Source organism: Typopeltis vanoorti, chromosome 3, assembly GCF_054136105.1.
Source record: "Typopeltis vanoorti isolate ZY-2024b chromosome 3, IOZ_Tvanoo_1.0, whole genome shotgun sequence".
NCBI lineage: Eukaryota > Metazoa > Arthropoda > Arachnida > Uropygi > Thelyphonidae > Typopeltis > Typopeltis vanoorti.
The window spans coordinates 32,347,280-32,370,589 of NC_143551.1; the positions used below are offsets into that span (position 1 = coordinate 32,347,280).

The window sequence follows — 23,310 nt, forward strand, 5'->3', positions numbered from 1 at the left end:
GTCGTCAACGTATCTGAGCCAGATTGTCGGTCGAAGCGTGGCGGAATCAAGAGCCCTTTGCTCAAAGGTTTCCATGTAGAAGTTCGCGATTGGGGGGGATAATGGTGAGCCCATGGCCGTACCTTCCTTTTGTAGCCACCAGACACAGTTAAAAAACTCAAACCCCACTACGCCCGCCCCCCCAGAATATATGGGGTTCCGAAAATACACAAACAAAATGTGCCCCTTCGACCAATAGTGGAAGGAATAGACAGTCCCAATTACCACCTAGCCAAGAAATTAGCGGCAACACTCAAGGAGTTGGTAGGTCATTCCCCCTCCTACGTAAAAAACACACAACACTTTATAAACATAATCAAAAACATAACACTCGACAAAGACGACTTATTAGTCAGTTTTGACGTTTCTGCCCTTTTCACTAATGTCCCCATCAATGACACAATTCTCCTACTACAGAACAAATTTCCGCCCGACATTACGGCCCTCTTTGCCCACGTACTAAAGTCCAGTTACTTCGTGTGGCAAAACAAATTCTACCTACAAATTCTAACTACTCCCTCACATCCTCTATCATTTCCATTTTGTCCTGTTTCAAATCATTCGTTCCTGCCACGATTATCATCTCTTTCACCCTCTGTTTTTGCAGTCAAATAGATTCGCTGACGTCCTTTATGATCGCACCCGGCTGGTACGACTTCGTTAAACTCTCAATTATTACGCCTCTTAATAGCGAATCCCTATACAGCACTCGCTCCTAACATATCTTATGATATGTTAATTTATGTTTTCCCATCACTTACTATTCTGTGCAATATTTCTCCTCACCCTGATAAGACTGTTTTACCAGCTTATAAATTGCATCCACATGTTTAAGATTTATAAGCTGATGAGATAATCTTATCAAGTCATTTTCCTGTCTGCCAAGGTCTAAAAACAACACTCTTTTGGTGTACTTATACTCTTATACATTTCATATACATGTACTTATACATTTTATAATCTCAATCTTAGATGCTTGTGGACTGTTTCTGCCATTTTCCTGTCACCTTGCTATGCCTGGATCCAAATTTCTGCCAGTGTGGTTGATGAGTTTGACTTTAATTTTGACAAAAATGCTGCAGTTGATATTTCTCAGTCACTTACACTCACACTTAGTAAACCTATAATACAGTATTACTGAAATGTTATAGAAATAGTAAAAGGTTCTGGATTCCCTCAAAAAATGAAGTGATTATTGTTTTTCAAAAGCAACTATTATTAAGTGTGTGTTATGATCAGTAATGAACAGCACAGTGTTCAATGTAGAATATGTCAGACATGATATTGCAAATGAGGTCTGTTTGCTCTAATCCTGAATCCTCACTGTGTTGACTAGTATAATATGTAGGAGTACATAGTAACATTCCTAAAACTCAAAAAATTAACTTCAGATAAAATGATTTGTTCCAGAAATTATGTTACCACCATCATCTCTGACTAAAGAAGATGAAAATTGTGCTTAGCTTCTGTTAGATATAAACAAAATGAGTAATGAAGAATCTTTCAATGGTTCATACCATGTTATCATTTTCTTCAACTGACATATTAAATCATTCCAATCAAACATCAGATTACTATAATTGAATGTAAGGCCAAAATGTCCTAGAAATGGAACAAAACTATGCGTGTTTGGGTGTGTGCATAAAAACATAGGTTATTGTATCTTAACAATTTTTTGACTATTCAATTTACCACAGATCTCACCTAACTCGGAAAATATTATTATTAACATTTGACCTCCATGGAGTCAGAGACTCATTGTCGGGGGTACTTACTTACTGTTGCATACAATGCTCATCTAACCATGTCTTAAACTGATTCAGTGTGTCCACAACACACTCAGGCAATGCATTCCACTCACCAACCACTCTCCATGCAAAGAATCTGCTTCTCACTCCTTTGCTCACACCCTTTTTATACAGTTTCCAACAATGGCCTCTTTTTCTACTGCCCTCTCCCATTCTATGAAAAATCTCTTCCATGTCTACCTGATAACAACCCCTGACCAGCTTATATGTCTCAATCATATTCCCCCCACTCCTCCTATTCATGAGGCTCTGCAACTTACATTCTCTCAATATCCTCATACTACACATTCCAAAGACCACTGACTACCTTTGTGAATCTTCTCTGTACCCTTTCCAACATATCCTCATCACCATGAAAACTCGATGACCAAATCTGTGCACAATAATCCATATGCGGCCTGATCAAGGCCTTATACAATGGAATCATAACCTCTCTATTTCTGCATGTCAAGGTTCTCCACATCATTGCCATTATTCATGTGATGTCTTCACAACTTGTGCAATGTGGCACCTGAATTTCAGATCCTTGTCCACATCACTCCCAGATCTCTCATCTCCTCTACTTCTGTTAAAGTTTTCCCATGAAGTGTATGCTTTGCATCTCATTGTTACTTACCAAATCTCAAAACCTTACACTTGGCAACATCAAACTGATAGTTCCACTTACCTACCCATTCATGCAATTTATTCAAGTCCTCTTGTAAGGCATTAACATCAGCCTGACTGTGCATTGCTATCCCCAGTTTTGCATCATCTGCAGACAGCTGGATATCACTAGTTAAACCAACCCAATATCATTAACATGAAAATTGAACAACAATGGCCCCAAAACTGTGGCACACCATGGTGACCTTTCTCTTTCGAGATACTGCACCATCATATATAACTTTACGACAGCCAGTCACTGATCCAACACAGAAGTCCCTTATCCAATCCCATCTGTTTCAGTTTATTTAAGAGCTTGTCATGTGGCAGTCTATCAAAAGCCTAAAATCCAAGTACACCACTGTATATGCATCTCCCTTGTCCAAGGTATTTGTGACCTTGTTATAGTAAATAAGTAAGTGAAACATGATCTCCTCTTCAAAAAACCCATGCTGATAACCACAGAGAATACTGTTATCAACCCATTTCTGTATCATACTTCTCACCAATCTCTCTAGGACCTTCACCACAACTCCAGATATACAGACTGGCCTATAATTTGAAGCTACAACCTTATCACCACTTTTATGCAGTCGAACAATTTTACCCTCCTTTCACTCCCTTGTAACCTGTGCTGTTGTAAAACTCTTATTAAACAGGCATGCCAATGCTACTGCCAATTCCCTGGAACATTCCCTTAAGATGCATGGTGATATGTCCTCAAATCCTATTGCCTTATTAAAATAGAGTTATTTATTTTCCTCAAATACCTCCTGAGAGCCTGTGTAGCTCAACGGATGTGGCTTGTCCAAGGTATTTGCACACCACGGCACTTGGCCGCATGAAGGAAGACTTGATTTCGAGTCTAGTTGGCGACTAGAGGAAATTTTTCTAAGCTTTTTTTTGACCAGTTCCTGAGTTAGCCAATCTCTGGCACGGGCAAGCGGGTTTTTCCTCCTGGAAACTCGGTTTTTTCGTCCCGTAAATTCAAGAAAATCGACCATAGAACCCACATTATTTCAGACATTAAATATGAGTGTTAGGGTTAGGGACCACGAGATGGCGGCACTTGTTAAGCTGTCTCTCTTCACTGTGTGCCGCTTAATTAGTGATAGCCTTTGGCCAGCTATCTCTGATAGGATACCAGTAGAGATTGAACTGCCCACTCAGTCTCCAAAAGTTAGATAGGGCTAAAAATGGCCTCGCCTACTCCCTATATGCAGGAATAAAAAGGCGTTAGCTGATTTTTTTTTTTAATACCTCCTGCTTACTCACAATTAAGCTATCCTCTCCTAAGTTCCTCATGATTCCACCCTAATCAGGATGAAACACCCTTATAAATTGATCACTGAATACCTCAACAATGTCTTCTGCAGCAGTTACCATTCTATCACTTTCACCCCTTAACTTCATCTTTCCAGGATCGTTCTTCCTTCTACTTGCCACATATCTAAAAAACTCTCTAAGGTTTTTCTTGGCCTGATTTGCCAATTTCTGCTCATACTCTACTTTTGTTTCCTTACTAACTGAGTCACTCTCCTGGCTTGTTCTTTATATTCTTTATGTGACTGATTACCATTATTCATCTTGTACTTCCTCCAAAGTACTTTCTTTTTCCAGATTTCATGCTTAAGCTCTGCATTCATCCATTTTACTCCTACCTTATTCAGCCTTTTGGCTTTTGGGATACATTTGTACATTGATGCTATTATGTATTTCTTTGTAAGTTCCCGTGCAGCATTTATTTCCTTACCGCTCAACTCCTTGCTCCATGTTATAGCTCGAAGTTATCTTCCACATATAATTCTACATATATCCTTTCCTCGCAAAAGTCTGCATATGACTAGCACAACACAGGTGATTACTTCATGATCACTTTCACCAACTGAAGGAAAATGTGAACCCCCCCTCTAACAATTACATCCTCTGATGAAATGATGAGATCTAGAACTCTTTATCCTCACGATCCTTTATTTACGTGCTTCCTGAGATAGTTATCTCTCAAGAACTCGAGAAATTCATTTTCCTTATTCCCGAATGCTATCTCTTCATTCCAATCTATACCGCCATAATTAAAATCACCCATAAAATAAATGTTGATTACTGCATTCGAATTGGACTCCTTGCAACTTAATTGAGATATTTTACACATAATGTATGTATATATCCACAACTTATATGGTAATAAGCATTACTTACATTTTCAGATGCATTCAATAGATGAAAACACGAAGTTTGGGAAATCAGCTAGAGATACTGTGGAAATTCTACAAATCAGAGTAAGCCAAAATGATTTTTTGCTAAAATTAATTTAGAAAATTTTAAAGGCAACTAAAATAATTACTTTCTTTTCACAAAAATTTAATGTAATCCTACTTCAACCTGAAAATTTTTTTTCAGGTTGAACAATAATAATTGTCCAAGCACCTCCATGAAGTTGAATGACTTATTGTAGGAAGATCTTAAAATTGAGACTCCAATTAACACCTATATGAGTTTGCAAGCTTATACGGAGGTAGCAGGGCTTTTTCTCCTGTAAACTGGGGTTTTTCATCCTGCATACAGACAAATCGGCCCTTCAGAACACACGCAATTTACAGACAAGAAATACTAACGATGGTGGTTGTGGGTGGTAGATGGTGTTGATGTAGGTGATTGGTAATAGAGGCTCTGTGTAGTAAGTGGAGATGGAGAATTGTACAGTTGGTGTCCTCCTGCGATGAGTTTTTGGACTCCTTGGAGGTGTCATGAATAATAATAATAATATTAATAATAATAATCTCTTGAAGTGCCTCTATAGTGCAATTGGAAGAGTGACGGTATGTTGCGTCCTTCAACTGGAAGAGGCTTAAGTTCGATTCTTATCATGACGAGAGGAATCTTTATATCAATTTTTTCAATTGAAGGTGAGTTAGCTGATCTCATATGGAGGTAGCAGGGTTTTTATTCCTAGAAACTCAGGTTTTTCATCCCACTTACAGACAAATCAGCCTTTAGGACACATGCAGTTTACAGACAAAAAAATAAATAAATAAAAATACTAGTGGTGGTGAACCACAGATGGCACTGGTATAGATGATGGAGACACAGAGTTGTAGAGTAGGTGCCCTCCCTCGATGAGTCTTTGAACTTCTTGTAGGTGTTACGAAATAATAATAATAAAATATCATTCCTTAAACTCGTTTCCTGATGGTGCATTCATTACTTCAACTGGCAACAGATTCTTTTCATTCACCATTTGCCTTCTAGTCAATGAATACCTCATTTCTGAGATTAAGAAAAAGGCATATGAATTCATTTCATCAATCTTCTCTCCTAATCTAATTATCAGACTTTGTAATACACATTCCCTCACTCTGTCATGGAAAGTCATGGTTATTACTTGCCTCTAATTCTGTTTCACTCATTATTATTATTATTATCATTATTAAGAGGGACCTCCAGGGAGTCAGAGACTCATTGAGGGAGGCCATATGCTACACACACACACACACACACACACACACACACCAGCTGTCATACTTGTTCTTGAATTCATTCACACTACTTGTACACACAGTATCCAATGACAATCCATTCCAATCACTCACCACTCTATGAGAAGAAAAAAAATCTAAATCTCATCCCTTTCTTGACAGCATTCATTCTCAGCTTTCAAGGATGCACTCTCATCCTTTTCCCCCACCAATAAAATGAAAAATTCCATCAACTGAAATCCTGTACAACCCCTTCAGAAGTTTGTAAGTTTCAATCATATCACCCCTTTTTCTCCTGTTTGCTAGTGTCTGCAGTGTACAAATTCTCCTGGCATAAACACATCAATAGTTTCCTCATTCTGCTACAAAAAACCTAAGTATTCTTTTCTGCTCAAGATGCTATTTTTCACCCATCCAGCTCTTAACTCAGTACAAATTTGAAATTTTCCAATTGTTATTATACTGTTTACATGTTTTGGATGGTGCACCTAAAACCTATCTCCAAATTTTTGCTGTTGTCCAAAATAGATGGTCAAAATATTGATGATAGATTATCTTTCTCCCCATTACTGACTCACATCAACTATTAAACTGAAGCTCTTCATCTGTTTCTGCTGTTTGCCTTTTCTACAGGTAATTCCATGGACACTGCTCCATTGAACTGACTTCCATCATTCCTCCACTCTCTGTTAGGCCTGTTAAAACATGAGCAGCAGCCACCTAGCATTCTTTTCAGTCCTTTTGATACATTTGCAGATGTAACAAATCTGTTTCTCCTCTTTCTTTCTTGTTCCAATTATCTCTGTTCTCTGGAACAGCCTTCCTCATGAAGCATTCTCCAACAATTACAGTCTTCAAGAAAAAAATAGGTTTTGTCTTCCTTGGTACTTACCTACGCTTAACACAGCTCTACTCACTCTTCCAACCTTCAAATCTTCTTGAAGGATCTCTGCATTAGAATAGATAATGCATATATAACTGCCACAATAACTTTTCATGCTTTTTGCATTGTCGGGAAACAACCAAATATCTCCATCATAAAGCATTTCCAGTAATTTGAGAATATACAGGTTTCAAAAAAACAAAATAAAACAAAATAAAAACAAAAAGTAACAGGACAGTGCTGTTAATTAAAGAGTGAGATATTATTAGAGTGGGACATTGACAATGAATATGTAGAGCAGTGGTTGAAATTTTGGAAGGATGGCACATAAATGAAGACCTTATACAACTAGAAGCACAAAAAGTTGCAAAGAAGAAGAAGAAGAGAAAAGCAGAATATGAAGAAGATGATCACCAAAAAAAATTACAGTGAAAACATTGGCAGTGGCATTTACCTTCATTAATAAGACAATTCAGTTATTTATTTAAATGGACTCCAAATGAAGACATTTAGAAAAGTAGGCAGAATGACACAGGCTACAATTGCTTGATAGAGAGAAATTTATGAAGAAAAGGAAAGGCATATTATGCAGTCTAAGTTGGTTGTAATGTAAAAATTTTGTCACTTCTTCCCTAAGAATCAGTGCCTTCCATAAGTTATACATTTGGTGAACATCTTGAAAACTTTGTTGCCATTCCTGAATTTAAAGAATTTGCTATTGATGAAGTAACCTCAACTGCTTCATCTGATGAAATATCCTATTCATAAAGGTTTAAAGCAGCAGATTTAAAAGAATTTTTAAAGAATTACTCAGTTTCACATGTTTCCATCTAACTATTTTACTCTTTAAATGCATGCACAGAGCATACATTCATGTTTACACTGATGTTTCATTATTTGTTACAGTACAGTACAGTCCTGTATATGGTAATTTTTTTGTTATAATTTTCACATTGTATTATTTCACTAGAAACAAAGCATAAAATTTATTAAAAATATTTAAAAAAAACAACTAATGTTTTAGCATTCTGTCATGTTAACTACTAACATGAGAGCCTCTGTAGCTCAGTCTATATATTCAAAGCCCTATGGTCAGAAAGACCTGAGTTTGATTCCTGTCCGTGAAGTGAGAAACCTTTATCTGGTCTCTTTCGACAGAAGGTGAGTTAGCTGGTCTCATATGGAGATAAGGGTTTTTTTTTCACCTGGAAACTCAGATTTTTCATCCCCCAGAACAGGCAAACCAGCCCTGAACACACACAGATTACAGTCTGGAATAATTAAGAACCAGCCATAGGCTTGATTCATCTGCTCTGCCGGTCCTGAACCTGGATAAAATTAGGTGAAGAATTGAGATGGTGACAGTAAAAGGGGCTCATAGCCATTGTATCATCATACAAAATAAATAAAACTACTAGCATATCCTTATGGTTCATGGAGTGATTTCCAACTTGCAACCTTTTTGACTTACAATGGAATCAGTGAAATGGTATCCTGTGATTAGACAAGAACTGACTGTATTTAGAATATGAAGTATGTTATCAGTAAGGCAGTAGGACTGGATAAGATTTCACCATATATTTTAAAGGAATTGCTAAGGAGCTGACAGAAAAATTCTTATTATAGACCCATTGCTATAATTAATTATTAAGACTTGAAACAAGTCAGGTTCCTAGTGCATAGAAAGAGAATCATATTGCATAAATGGATCATGTGTTTTCAGTGGTAGTTAGTTAAGATTTTGGTATAATTGGTGAGGACTCATACCTGAAGAAGTTGAGAGGCCAGCATGGATTTGTTAAAAGGTTATCTTGTTTTGCTAATCTGGTTACAATTTGCAATAAGATTGCAAGAAATGTTAATGGGCAAATTGTATATATTATGATATTTATTTTTGCAAAAGCATTTGACAGGTTACTGCATGACAAGGTTGCATTAAATTTGTAAATGGGATTAGATAACAGGCTAGTGGATTAACTTAATATTGGACTATCCAACAGATATCACAGAGTTATACATTGGAGAGTAGTTTAAAGGATGAAGAAGGTAATGCACTTTCACAGAGCTCTAAAATACGGAATTAATTTTCAATCTTTATTTTAAATATTTTGATATTTTGAATAGATGAAGATATTATGAATAGATGAATACAAGAAATGATATGCAGTGAAATATGCATTCCACTCATTCACCACCCTCCAGGCAAAAACCTTGTTCTCACATCCTTGTTAACCACACTTTTCCTTAATTTCCAGGGATGACCTTTGTGCTTGCAAACACAAAGTTGAAAAGTGTTATTAGAAATTATACTGATGAAGTAGTTCTTCAGGAAGATATGAACAAGCTGAAAATATACGAGGGTGGTCTGAAAAGTTCTCCGCCTAACAATGAAAAAAACGAATTTATAATTTCAAAATTATTTTTATTTTTCAACATAATCTCCCTTAAGACTAATACATTTATTCCAGCAATGCTCCAGCACCATTATCCCATCCTTGTAGTGGTTCTCAGTAAGATCTGCAAAATACCCCTCTAGAGCTGCAATCATACCTCTTGATTTGAAGAAAAATGCTGACCAGCGAGGATGAGTTTTGGTTATGGGAAGAGATAGAAGGCAGAGGAGCCAAATCTGGGGAATAAGGTGGATGTTCCAACAATTCATAGTGCAGATCTCTTAATTTTCCATTGCCAAAACACCTTTGTGGGTAGGTGCATTGTCCTAATGAAAGATGATTTTTTTCTTCTGAAAACCGGGTCTTTCCTCACAAATTTTTTTATCTAGTCTGGTTAAAAGATTGAATAATATTCCCCCATTATTATTTTACCCTTTTCAAGATAATTAATAAAAAATGCCTTTAGAATCCCAAAACACCGACACCATGACCTTTCCTGCTGATGGAACCAACTTTGTCTTCTTTGGCTTTGGTGCTGAACAATCGGCTTCTGTCCACTGTTTTGACTGCTGTTTGGATTCTGGTGTGTAATGGTGAATCCAAGTTTCATCCATAGTAATAAATCGATGCACAAAATCAGTTTTATTCTTGTTAAAATGCTCCAAGCACTGTTCGGGGATTTTCATTTAAGTGTGTTTTTGATGTGCTGTGAGCAAGTGTGGCACCCATCTTGAGCAAAACTTTTTCATTTGTAATTCTTCATGTAAAATATATCCTACACATTCTTTTGAAATGACTATAGTCTCAGCAATTTCATGCACTTTGACTTGCCGGTCATCCAATTCCATATCATGCACTTGATCAATGATTTCTGGTGTCATTACACTTTTTGGACATCCTTCATGTGGATCATCTTCAAGGCTGGTACAGTCACTTAAACTTACCACCCCATTTCTCATTTGTCGTAAATGAAGGAGAAGAGTGCCCATAAACTTTTATGAATTTCGAATGAATTCCTTTTGCCATTAATCCTTCTTTTACAAAGAATTTTATAACCACACAATACTCAATTTAATCAATTTCAAGGGATACAGACAACACTTTTGCTTCAGACAGCTGTATAAAAAAAACCACTTGATAGAATGACTTGTAATTTTTTCACATGGATGCTTATGACAGATGTTCCAACTTGTTATTATTATCATTATTATTACAGGTATCTCCATGGAGTCAATAGACTCATCATGGGAGACCCAAAGTATTAATACAATATCTATCATATCTCTTCTTGAATTCATTTACAGACGAAGAACTCACAACTGAGTCAGGCAATGCATTCCACTCATTCGCCACCCTCCAGGCAAAAAAACCTTGTTCTCACACCCTTGTTAATCACACTTTTCCTTAATTTCCAGGGATGACCTCTTGTTCTTCCATCACTGTCACACAGCTGAAACATTTCCACTGCATCAATCTTATAAAAACCTTTTAGTAACTTAAATGTTTCTATCATATCCCCTCTATCATATAATAATAATAATAATAATAATAATAATTTAATGTTTGAACATTTAAGGAATTTCACTATCATTAATTATAATTATCACAGATTGTCTCACTTTGGAAGTCATTGGACTGGCCTGATTCTATGTGTACCACAGCCATGATTAATGTAAGTATTTTTGTCATACTTATGACTGTTTTATTTTTATTTTATTTTTTTAAATAACTGAACATTATTATTATTGTCATCATCAGCAGACCTGTCTCGAGTCAAAAGACTTCTTGTTTATTATTTATGTACTCACTGCCTAACTGCATTCTTAGGCAATGCATTTCACTATCCATACACTCTTCACACAAAAAACTTGCTCCTTCTCCTCTCTATGAGACTCTGAAAATTGCACTCTGTCAGTTTCTTTCTTTGCATCTAATATTCCAGTGACTCAAATTCACACCTTTCTTAATCACCTAGCTGACCCTAGACTCCACCAATAAACTACAGATTTATCCCATCTTCTCTTCAAAAGCAAATCTTTTGCAACCCAAACATCGAACTGTCAAGTATACAATGTATAAAATTGTATACTTGTATAAATTGTATAAATGTATATACAATGTATACAATGTATTAAAACAATGTATAAAATATACATTTTATACATTGTTTTAATCCTTTTCCCAAAGAAGCAAAACGATGTTTTGCACATGAAATATATTCACGTATGAGCTACTTGTATGTCCCATAATGCAAAGCAACCCCCCCCCCTTTCGGATATGTATAATGGGTAGGATCACTACCCAGACCGGTTTCGACCTTTATTGAGGTCTCATCAGTGGAAGCCAGACCTGGGAGAGATTTCAAGGTTGAAATAATGCAGAAGTCATATATATCTCATATACAAATAGACAAAATGTGCTTGACCTTATCGATAAAAATCTCTGGATGAGAGAAAGATGTAGAAAGTGTTTTACCTTTCAAAGGCAAAATACTTTCTACAGTTTTGTTACCTTGGGTTAAAGATAAAAAAAAAGGTATTCATCATCCTCTTTGCTTGAAGGGTGTCGAATGGATGGAATGGGTTTCTTAAGGTGGTTGTGGATGCTTTGTCAGTGAATGAGTTTAAGGAGAGTACGATAGGTATTATGTGAATGTTGGCTAGTGTTGTGGATCTCCCATGAAGAGTCTTCTGACTCCATGGAGATATCTGTATAATAATAATAATAATAATCATATCTAGAATATTGTTAAGGGAAGATTTTCAATTAAACAACAGATGCCTCTAGATCATATTACTTGTTACTCTTTTCCTTTAGGAGATGGGTACATAACTTTGTCCACCATAACTTTGCCATTTAGTTATCAATTAAAACTGGATAACAAGTTTGTACCAACTTTTGTTATCCAATTTTAATGGATAACAAGAGAAACAAAGAAATTCACAGTAGATTCAGGCACATGATGGAATTGTGTCATGATGGTCATGAGAATCAGTTAGTTAAGTATAATTTGTGAACTTTATCTAATAGGAGATGGAAAGGATATTTAATTGAAGTATATAAATTATTTCAGGGCATATATGTGGCAGAGAATATATATATATATATATAGAGAGAGAGAGAGCCTCCATAGCTCAGCCAGTATAGATGAAGCTATTTGGTTGGAAAGATCTGGGTTTGATTCCCATCAGTGACGTGAGGAACCTTTATCTGGTCTCTTTCGATGAAAGGCGAGTTAGCTGGTCTCATGGAGGTAGGTGGGTTTTTCACCTGGAAACTCAGGGTTTTTCATCCCCCAAAACAGGCAAATCGGTCCCGTGAATACACATGGACTACAGTCAGGAATACTGCCCTTAGGAGATGTAGGAAGGAGTGATGACCCAGCTGCATTAATTAGTCATAAGTCCCTATCACTGGGGAGGAATCAACCCATCCTAGGATAGGATGAGTAGGATAGGATATATATATATATATATCCTATCCTACTCATACATACATACATACAGGGTGGATCAAAATGACATGAATGATTAGAAACATTTATTTAACAAAAACTATTGAACACAACAATACAAAACTTGCATTAGTTGAAATAGTAATTGAAACAGTTTTTGTACCTGATCTATAAAAGTTCAGTGTATGTATGTGCCATGTGTGGCACAGCGCAGGACATATCAAAACAATACATGACTTTTTACCACACAGAAACCAACATCTGACAATCAGTCATTTTTAATGCTCTGTGTATATGTAGGGGTAAGGTCCAGTAACCATGCAATCCAGACTGTAGGACTCATTCAGCCTATCCATCTCCCAGGAAGTTGAATATTCAAAAGGGACATGACTTCATAATGGATGTGCAGTGGTGCTCCATCTTGCTGGAAGACAGTATTGGATCTGTCATTCAAAAGTTGTTACAATAGCCATATCACCATTGTGTCACAGTACACGATTCCAGTTACAGTTTTTTCAACAAACATGAAATGTCCACAAACTTTGCAGTTGGCCAGGACTCTTCGCTTTACTCAGGACTCTTAGCTGCATCTTCGCTTTAGATGCAGCTGGTCTCTTGACATTTGTTGTACCACTTATGAAAGGAATTCGCAGCAGGAGGCTCCTCTCCTGCAGAAATTGCAGGAGGCTTCTCCTCCTTTAAAAGTTTATATACTGTATTTTTCCATATAAGATGCCTCCATGTATAAGACGAACTTTACTTTTACGAACCCAAAATTAAGAAATCAATATTTTAAGCATAAAACAGAATGCATTTGATATTTTTTTAAATATTCAAAGTATATTTAGTAATTAGGTAATATTTTTAAGATACATACTAAGAAATTATGCATCACTCTCAGTTCCAGGCATATCATTTTCTTCATTGTTTTTTATTTTCGGACATTTTTTATGGGCTGGTGCTCAAAATATTGTTAATGCATTAACTTAACCTGCCAACGAGTTGCAGAGGTATGAATACTTTCAGAGTTCTGATTGGTTTATTCAGAATCAGCCATTAATGATCATCAATTGACAGAGTTAACAAAGGCTAGTGATTGGCGGAAGCCTGTTCGCAGACACAAGGTACCGGCAGTTTCACCACAGCAACTTCGGGTCTCTCAACTGGTTAACCCCCCCCCCGTGTATAAGACAACCCCCAATTTTTGGTCGAAAAATTTTAGAAAAAAAGTATTGTCTTATAAATGGAAAAATACAGTATATAATAATTATCTAATTTAGTGGAACAAAAAACAATACCAGTGTGTTCAGCTATTGTAGTTCAACTAGTTTTTTTGTTGTTGTCTTGTCCTTTAAAGAGTCTTTTTCTTTGAGCATTTCTTTTGGTTCTTTTTTTGTAGAGAGTTTGGTAAGGTTTTAGATTTATGAAGGTATTTGAAGGTGAAGGACTGGAAAATAGAGGTTCTTTGTTTATGTGGGCATTTAGCTGATCAAGACCTATTTCCTTCCTGATAATGTCATCATATTGTAAAGTTGATGATCTGTGAAGTCTGCATTTTTGATTCCAATGTTCATAAGTTGTTAGGGAGATATGATCGCTTTGGTAGCTTCTGATATTATTTATGAATTTTATGGCGGCAAATTTTCATCTGTCCTCCAGCAGGTCAAGCCCACATTCCTGTTGGGCTCTGATGTTGTTAGTGGATGAGACTGCACCAATGATAATCTTGGATGCTTTTGCTTGTATTTTGTCTAATTTTTTCTTTACTGATGAGGCCAAAGGTGACTGGATAAGTGCTGCATATTCCATTATTGGCCTTATTAGTGTAGTGTAAGTAGTTTTGAGGATTTTTGGCTTGCACCCCAATTTGTTCCACAAAGCCTTTTCAGTATATTTAATTTTTTTATAGCTCTGTTGGAAGTGTTAGAGATGTGTTGTGCAAAACGTAATTTCTGATCAACCGTAATACCAAGCTATTTTGGATTTGTGACTTTTTCAATTAGCTTGTTGTTGATCATGACATTGGGATTGTAGGAATGTCTATTTTTCCTGTCTGCACTAAAGGCACTTAGTTTTGTTTTGTCTAGGTTGATTTTGTCTAGGTTAATTTTAAGTTCATCTGACCATTTTTCTAATCCTCTCATAGATTTGTTTAGAATCTCCTCTGATTCTTTGATTTTAGTAATAGTGTGCCAGATGGCTATATCATCTGCATAGCAAGTTACTTTTGTGTCTTCTGTAAGGTACAGATTAATGTTATTGACATATAGAAGGAATAGTAAGGGACTGAGTACTGAGCCCTGGGGAACACCAGCCCAGGTTCTCTGCTCTCTTGATATTGCTGCATTGATTCTGACTTTGATCTTTCTTCCTCTAATGAATTCAGCAATCCAGATTAAAGCATTTCCTCTAATTCCAATATCATGTACTGTTTGTATTAATTTTTTGATCCAAACACGATCAAAAGCAGCAGTCATATCAAGGAATATGGCAGTTGTCTTTTTTGTTGGTTTTTCCTGAAATGAGTCTATTATTGTTTAGCAGAAGTGGAATAATTGATCTGTTGTTGAATGATGGGTTCTATAGGCAGTTTGGTAGTAGTTGTTTTTCTTATTTTTTGTCAGCCAGTGCATAAGCCTGGAGTGTATGATTCTTTCAGTAATTTTACAAAGTACTAGTTGATGCGATAGCTTTGACATTCTGCAGCATTTTTGTCAGGTTTCAGGATGGGTACAATAATTGATTTTTTCAATTCTTTTGGAAGTTTGCCTGTTTGCCGAGAGGTATTGAGAATGTCCAGAAGGTGTTCTTTGGCATTTTTGCCGAGGTGTTTGACCATATGACCAAAGATAAGATCATTACCAGGAGATTTATTAGGTGCAGTTTTCTTGATTGATGAATTTAGTTCACTTACTGTAAATTCTTTGGAGAAGATATCATTAGTTTGGTATGTTCTTGCTTGTTTTAGTATTTTACTTGTGAGTTTATTGAGGGTCTTGTTCTCTCTGTTATACTGAAGTTTGGAGTTGTTTGAATAGGTTTTTGCCAGTGTTTGCAATTTCTTGATCAGTAATAGCTTGTTTCCCAGCATTTATGATGAAGTTTGTTTTCTGTTGGTTCTCTTTTTGATATTGTTGTCTAGGATTCTAATAATGTTCCAGTGTTGGCTGTCTTTTCTTGGATCCAGGTTACTGCAAAGCTCTGCCCATTTCTCTTGTTTGCACTTCCAAATTTCCTGCTCTATTTTGTGTGTTATGTCCATTAATTTCTTTCTGTATTCATCAATTTTATTAATTCTGAATTGGTCATTGATATTGTCTCTTTCTGTAATCATTGAATCAATATTGTGATCTTTCCAGTATGGTATCCAGGTATTTTTCCGCTTGCCTCTTGGTATTGTTGCTTTGGCAGCTTTACTGATGTGTGAAGTAAGGATTTGTAATTATCTGTTGAGGTTTCCAGAGAAAGGTTCATCTTGACAGAGGCTCCAAGGTTTGAGTAAACATGGAACTTCAGAAAAGCCAGTCGGCTTTTCTGAAGTTCCATGTCCTTTTGATTTGCTGTTCTTGATCAGTCTTGAAGTTTAGTGTTGTTATTATGGGTGTGTGGTCACTGATGGCATTTCCCGAAATTTTCCATTGTGCACATGATGCAATGCTATAATTAATAGCTGTGATGTCAATAGCAGATTTAGTTCCTGTAGTTTTAGAGAGATAGGTGCTCTGTTCATTGTTAATTGTTGTGAGTTCCAAATCTGTAAAGAGGTCTTCCAATTGTTGACCTTTATGGTCTAAATTGGGGGAGCCCCATGTTGGGCTTTTTGCATTTAGGTCACTAAGTATAATGGTTGTGTCGGTTGGAGATTCGCTTAGCTTTTCAATGATATCTGTATCAATATTTGTATTATCAGGGTGGCAGACATTTTTGATTGAAATAGAATGGTTTGGTAGGTGTATTTCAACAGCTTGATCTTCCGTCGAACTGTTATTATTTAAATATTGATTTAGGGTGATTTCTTTGAATTTGATTTCTGGGGTCTTCAAAAGGATAGCAAGCCTGCCACCTGCTCTTTCCTTTCTATCCTTCCTAAGAACTGTGTATCCTTTGATGCTGAAGTTCAGATTTTTGTTCAGTTTTGTTTCTTGTAGACAAGCTATATGGATATTGTTTTTGTAAAGCATGTATTTAAGTTCATCCATTTTTCTCTGAGTACCATTGATATTGAGTTGCAAAATGTTAATATGAGTCCTCGTAGCATATTTATCATCAGGAGCCTGGACTGCAGCCCCAGACGCGTCGGCTGCCCTGGATATATATATATATGTATATATATATATATATCCATACATAATGCATGCATAATGATATTATACAAGAGGTGATCAACCGTAGGTTGATCACCTCCTGTATATATATATATATATATGTTAATTTTACAAAGTAAATCTTGGAAGTTTTTATTAGTAAAAGTTTTGTGTACTATACTGAAAATGCCAGTTTTCCAGACATATTCAGTACAAAAATAGACAGTAGCAAATAAACAATAACAAAAATTCTAAAAAACAACACATTAGTAGCTTGCATAAGATAACAAAAAAAATGGTCTATATTTTCCTAAGTAAAAAATAAATATACGGTAATTAAATATAACAAAAGTTGGAAGAGATTAGCTAATTTAAAAAATATCTCCCATTAGGTGTGGTGGGGAAAATCATTTTCCCTACCTTGGAACTGGCTTGGATAGGACTAGTTATAGACCTGAAAAATGAATTACTGTGTTTGTTTCCAAATGCCAGAAGTATCAGAAATAAAGGAGATGAAATGGTTTCACTGATTGAGTTTATTCACCACTAAATCATTGGAATTAGTGAGACATGGTTGAATGAAGATGATATTCTAACAGGAATAGAAATTGAAGGATACAGTATTTTTCATGAGGATAGAAAGGACAAGAAGGGAGGGGGAGTGCTGCTGATGATTACAGAGAAATTATGTCCACATAAGGTAGACATGAAAGAGAGAAATAGCGGCAATGGTTATGAAACAGTGTGGTATAACATTGAGGTTGACAGGAAGACATATTTAGTTGGATGTTGCTATAGGCCCAGAAATGTGGAGAGTGGTGATGAAAAAATGTATAAACAATTTGGATTAGTGAACAAAGGAAGGGTAATTATTATGGGTAATTTTAATTATGATGGTATAGATTGGAATGAAGAGATAGCATTTGTGAATAAGAAAAATGAATTTCTTCAGTTCTTTAGAAGTAACTATCTTAGGCAGCACTTGAAGAAGAGTAAGTGAGGATCGAGAGTTCTAGGTCTGATCATTTCATCAGAGGATGTAATTGTGAGAGGGGTTTCACACTTTCCTCTAGTTCGTGAGGGTGGCAGCTAGCCATATGCAGACTTCTGTGGAGAAAGGATATATGTGGAATTATTATAAGGCTGGTGATTATGACAAGTTTAGGAGACAGCTTGGAGCTATAGCATGGAATGAGGAGTTGAGTGGTAACGAAATAAATGCTGCTTGGGAATTCACAAAGAAATACACAACAGTATCAGTTGTCTGCGAATGTATTCCAAAGGCCAAAATGCTGAATAAGGTAGTTGTAAAATGGATGAATGAGGAGCTTAAGCATTAAATTTGGAAGTATGGAAGTTACTTTAGAGGTAGTATAAGATGCATAATGGTAATAATCAGTTACATGAAGTGTATAAAAAACAAGCCAGGAGAGTGACTCAGTAAATAAAACAAAAGTACAGTATGAGCAGAAATTGGAAAATCACATGAAGAAAAACCCTATAGAGTTTTTTAGATATGTGGCAAGTCAAGTAGAAGGTAGAATGACCATGGTAAGATGATGTTAATGAATAAAATTGTAAAATGGTAACTGCTGCAGAAGACATTCTTGAGGTATTCAGTGATCAATTTATAAGGGAGTTTCAACTTGATCAGGTGGAATAATGAGGAACTTAAGTGTAGAGGACACAGGAGAGGATGGCTTAATTATAAGTGAGCAAGAGGTATTTGTGAAAATAAATAACTTGATGTCAATAAGGTGATAGGATTTGTTGACATATCACCATGCATCTTAACAGAACGTTCCAGGGAATTGGCATGCCTGTTTAATCAATGTCCTGCAACAGAACAGATTTCAAGGGAGTGGTAGGAGCAGGGCCATCACCAGATTAGATCGAGCCTTGAGGCAAACAATTAAATATTGCCCCTGATGATTATAAAACAAAAATATAAGAAAATCTCCATTTACTGTTTTGTTTTATTACAAGATAAACATTATTGCACAATTATTACATAATAATATTAATTAAATGTTTACTCTATGGGGATATTGCACAATAAATCTGTTTGTAAGCTCTTCTAAATTTAAATTATAAACTATGTCTGCCTCTAACCAATCTTTCTTGGGTCATTGCTGTTCAATGACACATTCTGCATTTGTTACACTAACAGGAATTGTTAGCATAGGCTATATTATTAACATCTAGTCAGATGTTAATAATAATAATAATAATAATAATAATAATAATAATAATAAGTAGATAAACATAGACCATTTGATTTATTTAGGTTAGCACAATGGAGCAATGTTTCACAAGTTTCTTTATATATACATTCTGTAAGAAATATCCAGACTATACGGGTTCATGATGTTTGATATATGACTTATGTTCTTCTTGACAAATAAAAGCAGATCTTCCCGTTTGTCCATATAACTATTAATATTATTATTCTAAGACTGCATGGAGTCAGAGACTCATCTTGAAGATCCCTTTTGCTATACACACACAGCTCATCATACTGTGACGTAAACACATTCAAATTCTCTGCAGACACCACACTCTCAGGCAAGGCATTCCAATCATTCACAACTCTCCATGCAAAAACCCTATTTCTCAATCCCTTGCAAAGGAGTAAGAAACTATAACTTGCAAGGATCACCTCTTGTTCTTCCCCAATTTCCCACCATTTTATGAAAAACCTCTTCAACATTAATCCTATAACAGCCCCCTATCAACATGTATGTATCTATCATATCACTCCTCTTCTTCCTATCCACTTGACTCTGTAAATTGCATTATCTCAACCTTTCTTCATATTCAACATTCTAGAGATCAGAAATTATTTTATTAGTCACCTTGGGCTCTCTCCAACATCTCTTCATCCTTTTCAAATCCAAGTGAACAAATCTATGTACAATAGTCCATGTGTGGCCTAATCTAAGTCTTATGCAATGTAACAAGAATCTCCTTACTTCTAAAAGCCAGTGCCCTCTGCATCATTCCCAGAATTTGTTGCATTGTCCTCACAATTTTGGCAATGTGTCCTCTAAATTTTAGATCCTTATCCACCATCACCCCAAGATCTCTTATTTCCTCCACCTTCAACAATATATCCCAATCAAGTGTAAATTCTCCATCCCATCTCTTTATCCCAAATTTTAAAATCTTACATTTTGCACATTCAACTGCTATCCCCACTCATGTACCCATTGACTCAATCTATTGAAGTCTTCTTGTAAGGCCACATCTGCTCTACTCCTTATAGTTTGTCCCAATTTGTATCATCTACAAACAACTGAATGTCTTAATTCAAATCGTCCTCAATATTATTAACATACAGGTTAAACAGCAATTGCCCTAAAACAGATCCCTGAAGCACACCACTGGTGACTTTCCTCCTCTGGAATATTGTCCATACATAACTTGTTTATACCTATCAAACAGCCAATCTCCAATGCAATAATTTAGTTTAATATCCACCGCCATCCACTCTAGTTCGACTATCACCTTATGATGTGGTTATCTATCAAAAGCCATTGCAAAGTATAAGTATACAAATGTGTATACTTATTCATCAGCATTCATTGGATGCAGGGAGATGCATCCAATGAATGCTGATGTTACCATATTGTAATAAGTACATAATAGTATAATATAATAATAGTAAAATAATAATATAATAATATAATAATAATAATAATAAGCTAACACCTTTTATTCCCTTATAGGGAATAAGCGAGGACTTTAAACCCCATCTAGCTTTTGGAGACTGAGTGGGCAGTTCATTCTCTACTGGTAGCCAATCAGAGATATCTGGCCCATGTCTATCACTAATTATAGGTGGCCACTGATGAAGAGACTGACAAACAAGTGATGTTATCTCTTGGTACCTAACCCTTACACAATGCTTTACTGTCTGAAATAATGTGGGTTCTACAGTCGATTTTCTTGAGTTTATGGGATGAAAAACCTGAATTCCCAGGAGAAAAAACCAACTTCCCCATGCCAGAGATTGACTAACTCGAGAGCCAGTCGAAGAAAAGCTTAGAATAAGTTTTTCCATTCAGTGACTAGACTTGAACCATAAGTCTGTCTTTGGGCGACCTAACACAGAGGATGTGAGTATCACTTCCAATGAGCTGCATAGGCCTTGTAATAAGTACACAGATTTCGAAAACACAACATTTCTTTTCCAAATCCATCCTTTTCATCAAAGATAAAATCTCTGTTGCCGACCCAATTTTGGTTTGTGATTATCACCAGTTTTTCCAGTACTTTTGTGGTTAACCACAAAAGTACTGGAAACACAAACTATTAATCACAACACCTGACACATGGATTGGAATATAATTTGAAGCTTGAATTCTATTATCTCCTTTATGAAGCAGTGCAATCTTGCCTTCCTTCTGCTCCTTTGGAATTTTGACCCAATGTAAGACTCATATTAAACAAATATGCAAGGCAGACATAAACTCCCTGGCAGATTCCTTCCAGATTTGCAGTGATATATCCCACAACCTTATTAATATCAATTTTTTTTAATTCCATATATACTTCTTCCTCACTCACAGTCAGTCTCTCTTCCTCCTCATCCACTGCTCTCAAAGTCTCCATGATATCACATTAACTAGGATGAAGAAATTTATGAATTGCTCATTAAGTATCTCAACTATATTGTCAACATCAGTTTACCTTATATAATTTTTTCCATTCAATACCATCCTACGATAATCTTTCTTATTTTTGCTGGCTACATATCAAAAGAACTCCGTGGGATTCTTTTGGCTTCATTAATTAACTGCTGCTCATACTGAACTTTTTCTACCCTTACCAACCAGGTCATCCTCCTTACCTGTTCTTTGTATTCCTCATGGAATTGATTATTAACTTTTCTCCTATGTTGCCTCCATAATGCTCTTTTTTTTTCTGTATTGCATGCTTAATATCTTCATTCATCCATTTCACAACTTCCCTATTTAATCTTCTGACCTTTGGAACACATTTAGACATTGCTTCTACTAGATAGTTCTTAAATATCATCACCCAAGCAGCATTGATCTCCTTTCTACCCTACCTTTCATTTTATGCTATAGTTGTAAGATGTCTCCTCAGCTTTTCATAATCGTCAGCCTTGTTGTTCCACATATGTCCTTTCCTCACAAAAGTCATCATATTGCTGGCAACTACAAAGATAATCACTTCCTGGTCACTTTCACCAACCGTCGAGTGATTTGACATCTCACTTATAATGACATCCTATGATGAGATGATCAAATCCAACACCCTCAATCCTCACATGACCTCCGTTACATATTGTCTGTGGTAACTGTTCCTCAAAAACTCAAGAAACACATTTCCTTGACTTCTGGTTTATGTCTTGTTATCCCAGTCTATATAGTCAGAATTAAAATCACCCATAATGATCACCTTTTCCTATTTTGCTTATACATTTCCTGGTCACTACCCCCACATTACCAGGTCTATAGCAACATCCAACAAAGTATTTCATTCTCTTCATCTCTATCTCACAATATACTGCCTCAAAACAATTACCAGTATTTCCCCCCGCCCTTGCATCTCTTCCTTGTGTGGACATAACTCTTTTTTTTCTATCATCAATAGCACTCCACTTCCCTTTTTACCCTTTCTATCTAAATGAAATATATCATACTATTCCATCTCTATAATAAATTTAGTTTAATCCTTTATCCAAGTGTAAGCAAACAAAGTTTGCACCTGAAGTATCCTTCAGGACTGAGGCAACTTGTGGTAAAGGTGGACCAAGCTCTCCTCACTACTTGTCTTAGTATCTCCCATAATGCAAAGCACATCTCCTTGCAGACATGTATAATGCTATGCATTAAGGGAAGGGCCACTACCCAGACCTGTTTTGACCTTTATTGAGGTCTCGTCAGTGGGAGCCAAACCCAGAAGTGGTTATATTAAGGTGGAAGCAATGGAGAAGTCATATTTACCTATACAAGTTGCCAAAAGGTGTCTCACCTTAAATATAAAGAGCTAATAAGCTTCGCAGAGTATATAAGTTCTTTTCGCTATACACTTTGGTATTAGGTCTAGCTACTCACTGATGAAGCCTCAAAAAAGGCTGAAACCGGTCTGGGTAGTGACCTCCCTCCATAATGTAATAACAGCATACATTTCCTAGGAAATGTGTTTTTACATTATGGAAAATACCTAAGAATAGCGACCAGAACTTTACCACCTTTGCAACGAGTCGTCCGGTATTGTACTACGTACTAGGATCACTTGCATTTGCTAATGCTAGTGTCGCCAATACTTTATAGTTT

The 23,310-nt window shown here is 36.1% G+C and overlaps 1 protein-coding gene across 1 annotated transcript in view; it reads left to right on the forward strand.

Moving 5' to 3' along the window:
* Positions 1-23,310, forward strand: part of LOC150108025 (protein unc-13 homolog 4B-like) — a 163,966-nt gene that overhangs the window by 51,203 nt on the left and 89,453 nt on the right. Inside the window, exons 5-6 of the mRNA XM_090415771.1 lie at positions 4,700-4,771; positions 10,854-10,916. Coding sequence (XP_090271897.1) covers positions 4,700-4,771; positions 10,854-10,916 — 135 coding nt within the window. The remainder of the gene's footprint in view (positions 1-4,699; positions 4,772-10,853; positions 10,917-23,310) is intronic.